The sequence below is a fragment of the Aristolochia californica genome, unplaced genomic scaffold, assembly GCF_029961685.1.
Source record: "Aristolochia californica isolate CCGP_79_NKW_82.1479 unplaced genomic scaffold, dmAriCali1.0.hap1 SCAF_3, whole genome shotgun sequence".
NCBI lineage: Eukaryota > Viridiplantae > Streptophyta > Magnoliopsida > Piperales > Aristolochiaceae > Aristolochia > Aristolochia californica.
The window spans coordinates 46,211,083-46,226,798 of NW_027181992.1; the positions used below are offsets into that span (position 1 = coordinate 46,211,083).

General features: G+C 37.4%; 2 protein-coding genes across 4 annotated transcripts; one reads left to right on the forward strand and one right to left on the reverse strand.

Annotated features, from left to right (window-relative positions):
• The first annotated feature begins 68 nt into the window (after window positions 1-68).
• On the forward strand, window positions 69-11,382 carry LOC137958802 (uncharacterized). 3 transcript variants are annotated; one of them, XM_068805939.1, is made up of 15 exons: window positions 69-282; window positions 538-650; window positions 738-834; window positions 1,011-1,135; window positions 1,600-2,137; window positions 2,474-2,659; window positions 2,960-3,253; window positions 4,406-4,558; window positions 4,665-4,819; window positions 5,144-5,249; window positions 5,378-6,244; window positions 7,077-7,161; window positions 7,381-7,761; window positions 9,936-10,133; window positions 10,984-11,382. In XM_068805939.1, the coding sequence occupies exons 1-14, from the start codon at window positions 178-180 to the stop codon at window positions 10,127-10,129; spliced, it is 3,399 nt and encodes a 1,132-aa protein (XP_068662040.1). In that variant the 5' UTR covers window positions 69-177; the 3' UTR covers window positions 10,130-10,133; window positions 10,984-11,382. The 3 variants fall into 3 exon arrangements, with proteins under 3 accessions (XP_068662040.1, XP_068662041.1, XP_068662042.1); XM_068805940.1 differs by lacking the exon at window positions 10,984-11,382 and adding an exon at window positions 10,866-10,977; XM_068805941.1 differs by lacking the exon at window positions 10,984-11,382 and adding an exon at window positions 10,272-10,624.
• Window positions 11,383-11,820: 438 nt separating this feature from the next.
• LOC137959709 (small ribosomal subunit protein bS1c) lies at window positions 11,821-14,996 on the reverse strand. The gene is made up of 7 exons (XM_068807043.1): window positions 14,549-14,996; window positions 13,685-13,960; window positions 13,229-13,309; window positions 12,733-13,014; window positions 12,539-12,649; window positions 12,360-12,446; window positions 11,821-12,143 (listed from the first exon to the last, which is right to left on the reverse strand). The coding sequence occupies exons 1-7, from the start codon at window positions 14,834-14,836 to the stop codon at window positions 12,036-12,038; spliced, it is 1,233 nt and encodes a 410-aa protein (XP_068663144.1). The 5' UTR covers window positions 14,837-14,996; the 3' UTR covers window positions 11,821-12,035.
• Window positions 14,997-15,716: the final 720 nt, after the last annotated feature.

Consider the following 15,716-nt stretch of genomic DNA (forward strand, 5'->3'; position numbering starts at 1 on the left):
ATAAGTCTCGAACTTTCCTACTCCTCGGAGATTATTGGAATTTGGAACTCAATTTGAGAGGAAAACACAATTTCGCCGTAGACTATTGCTTGCATAGACCACGAAAGAATCGCTCTCTCTCTATACGAGGATTTGCAGATCTAAAGGGTCGTTGCCGGAGAAGTAAATAGAAGGGAGATGGTGAAAGTTAGAATGAACACGGCCGACGTGGCCGCAGAGGTGAAATGCTTAAGAAGGTTGATCGGAATGCGATGTTCAAACGTCTACGACCTCTCACCGAAGGTATTTCTAATTCCCATTGAAAATGAATCAGTTAAACCCTATCACTCTTTTAAATTTTCTTTATCTCTTTATTCGTGCACTTATTATATGCTTAAAACATTTTGATCCTTCTGTGAATGGACGCTTCAGGCTGTTGCGAACTATTTGAAATGAATTTAGAATTTGGAATTGAGGCATAAAAATTGCTGGGAACGTCTAGGTTATAGGAGTATTACTTGAGGACCTGTTAGTAATACTTTGTCAGTTGGTTTGCAGACTTATATATTCAAGCTGATGAACAGCAGCGGGGTTACAGAATCTGGTGAGAGTGAAAAGGTGTTATTGCTAATGGAAAGTGGAGTAAGGTTGCACACAACTGCGTACATGAGGTAGTTTCCTCACCATGTGAAGCGTTTTTGAATATTTTCTTTAATAGAATCTCTGACTACGGTGACTTGTCGTCTTTGTGTTTCTAGGGACAAGAGTACAACACCTTCTGGGTTTACCCTTAAATTAAGGAAGCACATACGCACAAGAAGGCTTGAGGATGTCCGCCAACTTGGATATGATCGTGTACATCTCAAAGTTTCTTAGTTATCTTTTTTATATATACAATATAATTGATAAAGTGGAGAAATTTTATATATTTGATGATATCAATTCCTTTTGCATTTATTGTGGATTTTGAAACTTGAATTTACTATTTTAGCTATAATTTCTTATTCCTTATTTCTAAAACTATTATACAGATTATTCTCTTTCAATTTGGATTGAGTAGTAATGCTCACTTTATTATCCTGGAGCTGTATGCCAATGGAAACATCATCCTCACTGACTCTCAGTTAATGGTCATGACTCTTCTACGGTCGCACAGGTTTGTTTTGAGGAATCTCTATTTCACCCATCAGGTGTTACTGATCTTTGTCATATTACTAAAAGGCTGTTAGGAAATGTTGTCTAGGAAAGAACATGAACTGAAGACACTAGAGAGCTGCTGCAGTATTGTTACCAACATCGGTCATGGTAGCCTAACATTTTTGCTTACCATTTGACTGCCTAAAGATTGCATGCCCACAGTATAGTTCTTAATGCATGAGGTTGTGGTGCTTAGTCTGTCCTCTGGTTGTTGAAGTTGTTGCATCCTGCTATATTTGCATTAAAACAAAACCATCCTGCTATGTTTTTGCTATTATTTGTATTTTTTATCACCGATTAACCTCTGTTCTTATCCTACTTGCAGCTTTGCTTCTGTTTTTGGACAAAAAGTTTTTATTTTGAAAGTATTTCATAATTTAAAAACAATGTAGGAAATATTGTTTCATTCGGTACTATTCACAGGGACGATGATAAAGGATTTGCTATAATGTCACGTCATCCATATCCAATTGATGCTTGTCGTGTTTTTGAGAGGACCACGATTGCTAAGTTACAAAGTGCACTTGATACTTCAGTAGCATCAGAGAAAAACAACTCTCATGAAGATGACAATAGCAGCCATGCTTCAGAAAGATCTAAAGAAAAAGATATTAGCAAAACTAAGCAGCTATCTGATCCAAACAAGAAAAGTTATACTGGCACCAGTGCCAAGAAACATACACTGAAGGCTGTTCTTGGTGAGGGTCTGGGTTATGGACCTGCCCTCTCGGAGCACATCATATTGGATGCAGGCTTGCTTCCAAACATGGTAATTGCTATTGAGGGTTTTAAGATTGAAGATGATACAATTCAGGTTTTGGCTGAAGCTGTTACAAGGTTTGAGGACTGGCTTGTGGATGTTATATCTGGTGAAAAAGTTCCTGAAGGATACATTCTGATGCAGAACAGAGGGTTAGAAAGGAAGAAAATTTTACCTGCTTCAGAAGCAATCTCTAACCAGGTTATTTGATTCTGCTTTGTCTTTTGTGCAATATCTTTTATAATACTATCTGCTGTGAGTTCTAAGTTTTTGATAAAAAATTAATGTTTTTGTTTCAATATTTAAACCAATTTAATTAGTTAGTGTGTCCTGCAAATGGGCTCTGAATCAGTTGGAAATTTCTTAAATAGGTTGTTGCAATCTTTCATTGTATTTGGTTTAATATTTTACTTGATTCAGGGAATTTATTATCTTTGTCTCAAATACAGCTGATGGTTTCTCTTACTGGAAATGGAAAAGTGAGACAATTTATGTTAACTGCCTTTGATTGTTTCCTGAATCTTTGTCTGTGTGCAGGTTTATGATGAATTCTGCCCCATTTTATTGAATCAGTTCAAGTCAAGAGAGAATCTAAAATTTGATACATTCGATGCTGCGTTGGATGAATTCTATAGCAAAATTGAAAGTCAAAGGGCAGAAAAACAAAAGCAATCAAAAGAAGAAGCTGCTATTCAGAAACTTAATAAGATACGATTAGATCAGGTTCAATTTTCACTTTAGATTTTTACCAAAGCAAAAAGTGAAAAGATATCAGCTACTAGAATTAGTTTGGCAATTGCAATGGACATTACTCCAGAAATTTATTCACTTACATTTAGATGTCTCTAATATTATAGTTTGCATACCACTTCTCAAAAGTTTATTGTTGTTGAGGAATAGTCCCACATGGATTAGTGAGTACAAGGATCTAGATTTTATTAGTTGGGAAAGAGGTTTCCTAAGTTGGCTAGTCCTTTTGGAATAGGGCCTTGAACCCAATTTAACAATTGTCTTATCTTGTAGGAAAATCGTGTGTACACACTGAAAAACGAAGTTGATCGGAGTATAGCAATGGCAAAATTGATTGAGTATAATCTTGAAGATGTTGATGGAGCCATCTTAGCTGTCCGAGTAGCACTTGCTAATGGAATGGCTTGGGAGGATCTAGCTCGTATGGTTAAAGAGGAGAAAAAGTCTGGAAACCCTGTCGCAGGGCTAATTGATAAGCTTCACCTTGAAAGAAATTGCATCACATTACTGCTGAGCAATAACCTGGATGAAATGGATGATGATGAAAAAACACTCCCTGCTCATAAGGTGAGTACTTGTGGGGAAAAAGTTGTTTGTATTTTCAGCACGTGCATCTTGCTGTGTATATTCACATGTATGTATTATTATTTACGTTGATTTTTCTCATAGAAAACTCTGCACCTAAATTAAGAGTGGTTTGTATTTTCAGCACGTGCATCTTGCTGTATATATTCACATGTATGTATTCCTGGGTTTATATCTATTTGGAAGTGACAACTTGTGGTCTACTTCAGTTAAGTTTATTGCCTTTCAGGAACACAGATGTAAGTGGGTTGTTGTAACAAAATATAAGAGCTGAGAACTAACACAGGCAGCCAGAGGCTCTTCTAGTTTCTAAATGTGGATTGAGCTTTCGACTCAATGGCCACTTGGGGGATATATCTAGTGTGAAGTTTTTCCCCGGCTCATTGGACAGTAGTATGATGCGGGATCAACATTCCAAAAAAACTGATCCCGGTATTCTTCCACTGAAAGGACAAATGAAAACTAAAGAGTATCCACAATGTCTCTGCAGGCTGTTGAGCAGTCAATGATAATTCTTGATGTTCACTAGAATTTCAAACAGCTGCATGGACTAATATTATATCAATTCTTTGCATGGTCTGCTTTCTAGTTCCCTAAGAAGTGATTGATTCTCCCTAATCAATGCCAGTAATTGAACAAGCATTTTTTAAAGTTTTTAGAAGAGATCTCTGGTGGTTATCTTGAGAATATGGCATCCCCAGCACCATCCTTTGTTGGCATAGATTTTTTTTCTTTTTCCAAAGCTCTAAGTAGAGCTGGTGGATGCCATATGAGAATACCATTGTTTTAGTTGTTTTTCTTTCTTTTGAGAATAAGTAAACGAAATTCTTGCCTGTGGAGGCTGGAGAGTCACAGGAGCCATATTTGTCAATAAAGGTTATTTTACTGATGGTTTTTTCTGAAAGTATGCACTTGAAGTGGTTCCCACTGCACAATGGTCCTTGTTTGGTACAATTCTCCTAGATTGTACTGCCTCCTCAAGTAAAATAGGCCTCTTTTTTTTATTTTTCTCTGTTCCATCAAGTACATGTCATGTTAAAATATATGTTAAACACTACGAGAGTTGTCATTGAACAGCTCATTTTCTCTATGTTTCTAAGTATCTTTGACCTTTGTCTTATTACTTTTTTTAAGGTGGAAGTTGATTTGGCATTGTCAGCTCATGCCAATGCTCGTCGCTGGTATGAGATGAAAAAACGGCAGGAGAGTAAGCAGGAAAAGACAACTACAGCCCATGAGAAAGCTTTTAAAGCAGCTGAAAGGAAGACCCGTCTCCAGCTTTCACAGGTACCTTGCACACATGCTTGAAAATGTGTCTTCTTAAATTTCTGATTAAATCACTCTTACAATACTAGATTTAACATGTTCTTGTTTTCACTTCCCTTTATTGCAGGAAAAAACTGTGGCTGCAATTACACATATGCGTAAAGTTCATTGGTTTGAGAAATTTAACTGGTTTATCAGCAGCGAAAATTACTTGGTGATTAGTGGTCGTGATGCCCAACAAAATGAGATGATTGTGAAGCGATACATGTCTAAAGGAGATCTGTGAGTATATTTTTCATGTGAAATTAATGATAGACTAAATGCCTACCTCTGAGGCATCAAATTTTCTTGATTGAAAATCATTTTGCCATGTGAAAACTTAATCTCTGATCCTTCCTTTGTCAAAATTTGATATGTATCCGCTAATATAACAGATTTTACATTATTATTAGCGAAATTCAAAATGTATAATAATACATGATAAATATCAATGATAGAAAAAGTTGCTCCTGTCTATACACATATGCATATTTATACACAAGCCTTGAAATATGTTATGCATTTCCTACATGGTCACCTTTTTGCATTTGTTTGTATTTGAAACAGGTACATACATGCAGACCTCCATGGAGCATCTAGTACTGTCATAAAGAATCACAATCCGAATCATCCGGTTCCTCCTCTTACTTTGAACCAAGCAGGTTGCTTCACTGTAAGTTTGAGCATAGAACTTCTTATTTTTTGTGTTTTCATCAATTTAGATTATTGCACGAGTATGAGAGATGGTAATGCAATGTTAGTAGCTGCTTTGTCTCTACTAATATGCTTTCCAATTTGCAGGTGTGTCACAGTCAAGCATGGGATTCAAAAATTGTGACTAGCGCTTGGTGGGTTTATCCTCATCAAGTTAGTAAAACAGCTCCCACAGGAGAATATCTAACTGCTGGTAGTTTTATGATCCGTGGGAAAAAGAACTTTCTTCCTCCTCACCCCCTTGTTATGGGTTTTGGCTTGCTATTCCGCTTGGATGAATCTTCCCTAGGATCACATTTAAATGAAAGGAGGGTAAGGGGTGAGGAGGAAGGCTCCCCCATTTTGGAAGTAAATGAACCAACTAGTGAGCAGGTAGATTCTGATTCAGATGATGAGCTAACTACTGGAATCACAGATAAAACTGTAGAATCTGATATTGCAGCTAAGCTTGATCACGAGGATGGCCCTGGTCATCAAGATCCTACTGGAGACATACTCTCTACTTTGAATGGTACTAATAATGATAGTTCCTCAGAAAATGTAGAAACGCAGCTTGAGGATCTCATTGATCGGGCTCTTGAACTTGGTTCTGCTAAAATACCCCAGAGATATAGAGGGTCTGATACTCAAATTCCTTTGGTAGAGGATCTTGAGTGTGTAGAGAAAACAACAGTAGTTAAAGATAAGCAATTTATCTCGAAGGCAGAAAGAAGGAAACTGAAGAAGGGGCAGAAAAGTACTGATGATGTTGCATCAGGTGATCATGAGAGAGAAGCCTCTAGAGAAAATGAGCATCCAGAATTGTGTTCACATAAAAATTCTGATAATCTTAATCAAGCTGCTGGTGGCGGTGGAAAGCCAAGTCGTGGACAAAGGGGCAAACTTAAGAAGATAAAGCAGAAGTATGCAGAACAGGATGAGGAAGAAAGGAAAATCCGAATGGCTTTATTAGCAGTAAGTAACATAGATAAAATATTCAATATATCACTAAGTTTCTGTTTTTGGTGGTTAATTGCCTACTTACCCTAAAAATTGCACAGTTGCTTACACTTCCCTGCTAAATTCCGGCAGTTAACTCAAACTTTGATAAGTGAAAAGACAAGATGGCCCTTAAAAGAAGGATACAATGAATCGGAACCTATACAACTAAAATGGGACCAATTTAATGTGACACAAAAATGATGTGAGGGACACCTAAATGGTTATTTAAGTGGGACCACGTCACTTGTCTGAGAAATTATATAGCACTTGTCAAGAATAGTCTCATATAGATCTGGGATTAGAACTTTTGTGCTTATTAGTTGGGAAGAGGTCTCTTTACTTTAGCTAATCATTTCAGGATAGACTTGGACCCAACTTTAACATGGTACCTGAGCAATGTGTATGGGACCTTCATCCAAAGCTGTCCACATGATCCAAAAAGAGGGCTCAGATGTTAAGAGGAATAATAAGGATTTTTGTTCATGGATCAAGATAAGAAAATCATGTACTTGGAAAGAGATTTATTAATTTTGATTAGTCATTTTGGGATGGACATAGACCCAACTTTAGTAGCAGTCATATACACAATATATAAAAAAATCAGAATTTTGTTTTTACAGGAATGTTTTTGTCTTTTCCTCTGTCAAAGTTAAAGAGTTAACTGACAATACCCAATAGTGGATATGTAAGCACTTTGGTTGATATTACAGAGGTAGGTAGATATTATTTTGGAATCCTTCCAGCCAATTATGACATATTTCAGGGTTATTTGAGTTCTACTGACAGTTTGCACTACTGTTCTTAGTCTGCAGGGAAACCATCTCCAATGAATGAAAAAGAGTCGCCAGACAGAAAAGGGCCTCCTCCTAAAATAGATGGACCTATTACAGGTATATGATTTAAGTTTTCTAGGTATCTAAGACAAAATTTGTTTTTGAGGAATGCTTTTTCATTTGATATTTTCTCTAATTGTGTTATCTGTTGCACATTGGTTGTTCTAATCTATTATTTGGTTGGATGATCCCATTCTCTCTCACAGATGTTTTAGAACTTTCTTGTTGCCATGATGTTTTTGGGTTTTATTAATACCAGTTATCTCAAATTAACAGGCAAGGATGAATCCTCAAAAATATGCTATCGGTGTAAAAAAGTTGGCCACCTTTCTCGAGATTGTCAAGAAAATTTAGCTGAAATTGATGGTGATGCAATGGCCGGTCATGCACAAGTAAACAGGGATAGTAGTGACAAGCATCTTGAAGCTGATGTAGACTATGATGATGAGATGGATAGAGTAGCACTGGAGGAAGATGATATTCATGAGATTGGGGATGAAGAGAAGGGCAAGCTGAATGACATCGATTACTTGACAGGGAACCCATTACCAAATGATATCCTGCACTATGCTGTCCCTGTTTGTGGTCCATACAATGCATTGCAAACATATAAATATCGTGTGAAAATAACTCCTGGCACTGCAAAGAAGGGGAAAGGTATTAACTATCTGTGTATGATAGTCATAATCTACATTAGTTTACCATCAATACCACTTGATGTTGCTTTTAACTTTGCTCTAATTTGTGGAGGTGGCTGATATCCATTTTGATAATGAAGTGACCAGATAAATGATGCTTAGCAGGAATTTTAACTACCATCATCATTTCCTTGTGACAAGTAACATTTTTTCTTTTCATATAACTCAATCTTATTTTGTCATTCTATATGTGTTGACTTAAGGTATATGAATCTTCTTGTTTTCTTTATTATATGTTGGATTCATTGTTTAAATATCTCTCCCGAGTCTTTTCTTGATTGCTAGCGTCCATGCCTTTGAGTTTTCTTCTGTTCCTAACACAGCCAAAACTAAATTCTGTCTTATTCTTGAACAACATATGAAAGTTACTGCAAGATCCCTATTTATAGACTCTAAAACTACCCTCTATTTGGTAGAATTTTCTTAGGACTAAAATTTCTTATTACAATTGAATTGAGATTTACCAAATTGAAAATCACTTGCTGGAAAAAGAATTCCAGCAGTTAACTAAAATTGAATCTACCAACAATGAATACTTTATGACTTTCCTAAATTGATTGCTAATAAAGGAAATTACTAACCAAACACTTTCCTAAATAACTCTTCTAATTGGGACTTATTTTAAGAAATTAGGAAAATAATAGTAGTAGCAACTTGTTGACTTTCCTTATAGAAAGTATTAAACTGTGTAGTTTCCAAAAAAGTGATCTTCCAAACATAGTAAGCTGTTGTCTTTTTAAGTCTTCACCTTTCCTTTTCTGCTTCCTCCTTTCATAAACCTTCTATTGTTTAGGATGACTTAGTTTGTCCTCATACTTTTCAGCAATTTCTTCAACATTAGAATACATCAGTTTCCAATAGTCCGTGATCAATATTGTCTTACCCTCTTCTCTGGTGTGTTATTGGCCTCTATCAAACATGCATAAATATCTTAGACAAGCCTCTTACTTCCTAGCTATTGGTGCTATGCCTCAGTGTTATAATGCATTCCTTTCCAATATTGAATTGCTAATTTTTCTTGACATTCATTTCAAGATTCTAATTTGTGGCTCTGATTTCTTATGTGGATGTTATTTTTCATTGTTTGATATTGTAGTTTTTAGATTACGGCCGATCTAATGCCCATAGTGGCATTCATCATTTGCTCAGCTCTCCGATCTCCATCTCCATTTAGTCTTCTAGCCTTTTTCTGCGTCACTCTGTTACCTTTTTTGAGTGTATGACTCGCATATATTTTAGACAATTCCACGTTTTCTGCAAATATAAAATAAGGTGCTAGATTGCCTTTTAATTTTCCCTGTCAGCTTAGAAAAATGTAGCAAGGGGCAAGTTAGACCATTAACTTGGCAAAGGGCAAACCTAAGCCCAAAGTAACCATTTTCTTCTTTTCAAACTGCCATGCAAAGCAAGGAGCCGGACTTTTTGTGGTGATACATTCTGGAGCTGACCCTATGAGGGGTACTAGTTTGGTGTTAATCCCTCCTCTTCCATATTAAAAATTCACCATTCTATGAACTCTATAAACTGGTTTTTCATCATTTTTTTAGAATTTTTGTATTTTTTTGGTAGTACTATTCCAGAAGAACACATGAATAGGCCTTGGAAGAAGCTCCCACAAGTAAGGACTAAATATGCACCTCTGGCACTGAGATATGTTCCCAATATAAATTGTGTGTTTACATTCCAGTTACTGCCAATATGTTCGTGGGTGTTGTTCATGAGACAATCTAATGAATGGTGCCATTTCATTTGTAAGAAACTTCTAGTCCTTCTCGTTCTTGCAATTCTGAATCATTTAACCAGGACCCCTCTGGGCCTGCTGTCAAACTTGAACCTGATCCATCTTTAAATTTGATTGAATTTGGCTCAAATAATGGGACTTGCCGCTCCTGCTCATGGGCACTCACATACGTATTGCATTTCCAGTTATTAGTGAATATATTCACATGTTAACGATGATTTTAGTTACATATGATGTGATTCTGAGATTGTGTTTATTTGAAAAACTTGATGAACTCACTCTTCAAGTTCCGCGTTATGCCTTATATATATTTATATCCTGGCATTCTACTGGTTAACCCCCCCCCCCCCCCCCCCCCCCCCTCCTCTAACAATTTATTCTTGTACTTTCAGCTGCAAAAACTGCAATGAATTTGTTTAGTCACACGCCAGAAGTGACCACCAGGGAAAAGGAACTTATGAAAGCTTGTACAGACCCAGAGTTGGTAGCTGCAATAGTTGGCAACGTAAAGATAACGGCAGCAGGACTTAACCAGCTAAAACAAAAACAAAAGAAAGGAAAGAAGAGCAGCAAACAAGAAATTTAACAAGGTATCCTCGAAATACTTCCTGTCAGTTACAGCTTTCTGAACTTATCGTTAATGACACACCTAGGTCGTTCAGGCCTGTTGCTCTCTCTTCAATGTTCACTCTCGTTGTATCTTTAACTATTAATGTTGTGTCCACTAGGTGAAATTTCTATGAGTAGACGTAAGTCGGTTTAGATTGGAATGGATCATCAACTCACAAAGATGTGGATGAGATAGGCATTGATGTCAAAAGGAGTCGCTGCCAAAGTGATATGGTCAAACCATATTCGAGATTGTACATCCCAGAGAGAATTTTGAATACAAAACTTAATTCCATATATGAATTGCAGTTTTTTGGAATTGTTTTCCTTGCTTTTGGCTGAGTGTCAAGGGCAGCTACATATCAAACTCAAGGCTTCCAAATTCTATGAAGAAATTTTCTGAATGAGATGCTAACTAGCACCTGCTCTTTCGTCCTTTCTTCTCCCTTGCGGTCTTTCTCCTCTTTCTTCCTTTTGTTTTTTTGAACCTTGTATCTCTTTTTTTTTTTTTTTGGATAAAGATGTATAGTATCCCCTTTCTTCCTTTTTCCATTAGATTATTCTTTCTGTCATGAGATGGAAGCATATCACCGCTGGTTTTCTTTTCTTTCTCATCTCAATCGTTTCGTGCCGCATAGCCACTGAATTTATCTTCATTGAACTGATAAGTGAGAACAAGTTGACGTTCTTTTCGCTCTTTTGAATCTTCTCAGACAAATGCAACAAGGATGGTATCTCAGACAGGGTTAGGAGCAGGTTTTCTAAACCCGAACCCATCTATCCCTTTGACGGGATCAAAGTTCTCAGCTCACCCTCTTTTCCTCTCTGCAGAGACTGCGTGGAGACCCTCTCCCTCCTGCACGCCTTTGCACGAGCAGAGACATGCAGACTGAAAGGCAGAACTCCCCTTCTTCCTTCACTCACGACTCCAAATGTGGCGAAGTGGCCTTCCCGTTCAGGGCACGTCAGGGCCACCATACATGAAGCAGTGATAGATAGTAACTTTCTCTTCGCTTCAATGGCAGCATAACTTTATTCTAGCCCTTTCGTTTCATGTTCAGAAAGTCTGGCTTTGCTATTCTTGTTCCTGTTTTTTATGGTGTAATGATGGATTTTTAATTTGATTAAAGGCATGGGTTCTCTGTTGATTTCTGAGGTGCTATTAGTAGTACTTGTTATATGCAAGTTGCAGATGGAATTAATGTAGGGATATCTAACTTTGGTTTTTCATGCTTTGTGTAGCTATATGAGCTTTTAAGAGGCGGGTGGTTTGGTTATTACAGGTCTAGATTTGTTTGTGGGAACAATCTATTAAGGGGCTAGACCCCCTTTCAATTTGGATGGTGTACCAGGAGTAACAAATAGGCTAAAGATAAGGCAAAAGTGAATGGTGACTCTGACATAACGAAGAATACCGATAACAAAAACAAAATAATCTTCAAGGAATACACAAAACTGCAAAAAAATCATCTTCAATGGGAACATAAAGGAAAGAATTGGTTTCTGTTAACCGTATGGATGTGTCGTCTGTGTTCTTCAGTGTGCAAGTGCATTACAGTCAAGGGTGAGCGTCTCTCTGATAAGATGCAAGTATTAATCCATTCTTATGGATCTCTCTCGGTGTACATATTATATAGCATGATGTCCGTATTGGATCACCGATACACCTAGCCAAAATTATAAATATTATTATTCAATGTCTCGGTTTCGCACGTAGGACTAAGACAAAGATACATTAAAAATTAGAGGATAGAAGGAGAATGAATCTGATCAGCCTTATGTAGACAAGTTTTGCACACTTCTGAGACTTCTCTTGCATGCAAATGATACAGAAGATTATAGTTACAGAAAGCAATCTATATATTCCTTCACAGCCTTCATATTTACTCATCTACAGCAGGAGGAACATCTCCTAAATCTAGCCCATCTGCTGGCAAGTCTGATTGTGAAAGAGGACCCAAGATACCCTCTGAGCTTAGACTCAATCCACTCTGTCAATGGAGAAGATGTTCCAACAGTTAAAAAGAGAAAAAGAGAGATGTTATAAACTTCAGATAAAGAAAAGCCCCACCGGAGTGAAATTCTCCACTTCAGTAAGGACTTAATCAATCAGATGACTCAAAACTATAGAATTTGATAATTTCATCGTTTAGTAACAACCCCATGGTTCACTTTTTGGATGGGTGGATAGAAAGCCAGTAAATTACCTCAGTCTGGAATCTGAGCATGTCAGCCCGGGCCATCGCTTCTGCTTGAGCTATTCTTTGTCTGAATGTCTGAGCCATCTCATCCGCCTAATTCAAATGACGGAACAAATAAGAACAAATACATTACCAAGTTTGCATAAATTTAGTCAGTATGGAGCAAAATCTCTTTAGATGATTACCTTCTCAAAAACAAGCTTTGGATTGCGAATCATGTCACCAGGTGAAGGCTCCAGCTTTTTGGTAGAAAGACTCACTCGACCTCTATCGCGGTCATGACTCAATATCATCACCTTTCAAATACAAAACAGATCCACAATTAGATTAATAGATATGACCCAGTATCAAAGGCACAGATGGGTCAATTCTGTATTACCTTAAGAGTGTCACCAGGTTGCAGGACAGTTCCAATGTCTGAAACCCGATCATGGCTAATCTGACTAACATGGAGAAGACCATTAATTCCACCAATGTCGATAAAGGCACCATAAGGCTTCAGGCTCTGAACAGTTCCAGTGACCACTGATCCAATTCCAAGCTGAGCCTGACTATCGGCCACAGCCTTGCGGTTGCTGAGAATCAATCTGGACTGCTCTTCATCAACCTCCATGAACTTCAAGGGGAGTTCCTTACCAAGGAGCTCCTCAGCAGTCGATTTCTGCTAGCAAGTGGCCAACATCAGTTGTGAAACGTAATTGCCTAGATGGCAAATATAATAAAATTATGATTTTTTATCACTGCTTATGAATCTAAGAAAGAGTTTAGAACAAACTAAACAGGGAAGCGGAAACAAAGGACAGAACTACAAACATATATCAGAAAGTTAGCAGTTCCAATAATAACTTGACAATTCAAAAGAAGATGGAACATACACTTGATATCTGTGAATATGGAACAAACCCACGAAGGGCCTCCACAATGGCAACCACTCCTCCTTTATTTGCACCAACTACCTGTATAGAGAATTCAGCCTTTAGTTTGAAAGTATGTCATCTCGGTATTGATGAACATAAGGCAACCAAACAATTGGACACAAAGACCAGTGACTGCAAGCTTCATTTCCTCAGAGAACAAAATGTAAATACAGTTAATAGCTCTCTGTCCGTCCTACTTATCAAGTCTGTTAACAGACTTTTCCTGTACATTATGTGCGACTTCAATAAATTTATTTTCAATCAAAATTGATGCTCATCTCTCAAAGGATAATATGCCATTCAAACAGCCATCAAACTAACTTGCAGGCAGGAAATACCTATGCAAGTTAAAGAAACATGTTTCCAAGAAATATTAGACTTCACCGGAGATAGCTCAGATCAAAATACTCCTACCTTTCCCTTGATGATGACATCCTCAGCTTGAAGCTGTCTACACCTTTCCCAAGCGAGGTCGTATTGTAACGATCTTAAGCTCACAATCAAGCTATCATCAGCTTCATTTTCATCGACAATTACAAATTCATCTCGTAGTCCAGGATATATGCCTGCCTCTTTTATGTGCTTAATTGGGTAAATACAAGCTTCTCTAACAGGTAAGAATGCTGAAGACTTCGCTGTAATGTCAACTAGTGCTCCATTTGCATCTGTACAGAAAACAGTTCCTTTGACCTAAAAGGAAAACAGGATTGAAGTAAACACTTCTTCCCGAGAAATATGAAAACTGCCCAAGAAAGTGTGGCTTCCTTCAAATTAACCACTAACAAGAAAGAAGCAATGATGCAAAGGTAGAATATGTAACCATTCTGCACAAAGTTTTAAGAAAAAGTAACTCGTTTTCCCCGTTTGCACAATCTGGAGAACAGGAATTTCATCAAACAGCTTTTGAGCTAAGCCACTCAATTCAGGTAGCTAATATATTGATCAGCATTCAATCTTCAGTTCACTTGGTTTACAAATTCAGAGAAACTTGGAAGGGAAAGCTTTATGAACTCAGACACATCAGGGATTGCATCCACAGCGTGTATAATATGAAGAACACAACGAAACTGATTGAGTAAGTCTACCCTGAAGTTGACAATAGCTCATCCAGGCTCATACGCAGTAATGAGAAAATCTCCACAGCGAGTGTCCTTGTGACAGCAGAGAAGAAAAAGGATATAAAACCCAATTTCGTCATGGGTGTAAGGCTCCCAGTGAGAATTTCCTTTCGTTGCAAAAGTACCTACTTTAAAAATAAAAAAAAATAAAAAAACTGACCTTAGTACCAATCTCCGAATCAAAGTCGTACTTGTCAAGGGCCGCATGAAAATCCTCGACCGTGAAGGCGACGCCCTCCATTGGGGCAGTTCGACACCGCTCATAGGCTTCCTCGAAAACTTCCTTGAGCTTCTGACGCTCCCTCGTCTGAGCATTCGAGATTGCAACAGCAGAAACTATGCAGGAAAACGAAGTCTTATGGGGCTTCAAAGAAAGGGGCTTCGACAAATGAGACGAAGAGAGCGGCGGGCATCTCAATCCTGCAAACTGCTGCGGCAAAGACGCCATTCTAGGGGAGAAAGTAGAAGAAAGGTCCGACCCGTCTTCTATCCAAGTTTCACCTCTCTCTAGTCTCTCAGTCCTCCCACCAAAAATCCGGAAAAAGGATGAAATATTTCGTTTTGAGATAAGGTGGGAAGACCAGGGCCAAGACAAAGCAGTTGAGCCTCGACGATTGACGCAAGTGAGTGTTAAATAGCAGCTCGCAACTTTAACTGGGAAGTCCAAATCTTAAGAACTGAACCAATAAGAAATCTTGCACGATTGTTTACATCCATATTTACCCTGAGAAGAAAACAAGAGGTGAGAACTTTGTTACGCATGACCGGAGTCCACACTAGAAGAAAAGATTGAAACAGTCTCCATATTACCTTCAGCTATTTCTTTTAATTGCAGAAAAATCTTGTAGAACTTTGATTCAGCTTAGTAAGGAAAAGTGACTCCAAAAGCGTTAATACATTGTATAAGTGAAAAGTGAAAGTGAATTACACAGTTATTCACTTTCACGTATTTAAGCGAAAAATGAGTATGAATTCACTTTAACATCAGCATTATTCAGTTCATCTCCTGAGGTCGTTATGAGGGGTTAGTCAACAAAATGAAAATTTGATCTTCATCTTCATCTTCATCTTCATTTTCGAAATAGGTGGTAATGTGGACAACTTCATCTTCATCTTCATCTAAGAAATTTAAAATCATTGATTTTATTAATTATAAAAATGAGTTAATTAAACCAAGTGTTTGAGTTAACAATATTTTAATTACCACTATTAAATCACTAATACAATAGAGTAAATAAAAAAAATTATGATTAATGAATAAAAAATATTATATTAATAACATAAGATAGATTTGCATTGTATTAATTAATAATATATTTTGACAAAAT

What these genes read in the sequence shown, in the direction of transcription:
- LOC137959709 (XM_068807043.1), bottom strand. Translation starts at nt 14,836, where the DNA reads ATGGCGTCTTTGCCGCAGCAGTTTGCAGGATTGAGATGCCCGCCGCTC. An exon ending in CATATTCACAGATATCAAGT is followed by an intron (nt 13,015 to 13,228) that starts GTATGTTCCATC and finishes ACTTGCTAGCAG; the next exon opens with AAATCGACTGCTGAGGAGCT. An exon ending in TGCTCAGATTCCAGACTGAG is followed by an intron (nt 12,144 to 12,359) that starts GTAATTTACTGG and finishes CTCCATTGACAG; the next exon opens with AGTGGATTGAGTCTAAGCTC.
- LOC137958802 (XM_068805939.1), top strand. Translation starts at nt 178, where the DNA reads ATGGTGAAAGTTAGAATGAACACGGCCGACGTGGCCGCAGAGGTGAAA. An exon ending in ATAAGATACGATTAGATCAG is followed by an intron (nt 2,660 to 2,959) that starts GTTCAATTTTCA and finishes CTTATCTTGTAG; the next exon opens with GAAAATCGTGTGTACACACT. An exon ending in AATAGATGGACCTATTACAG is followed by an intron (nt 7,162 to 7,380) that starts GTATATGATTTA and finishes TCAAATTAACAG; the next exon opens with GCAAGGATGAATCCTCAAAA.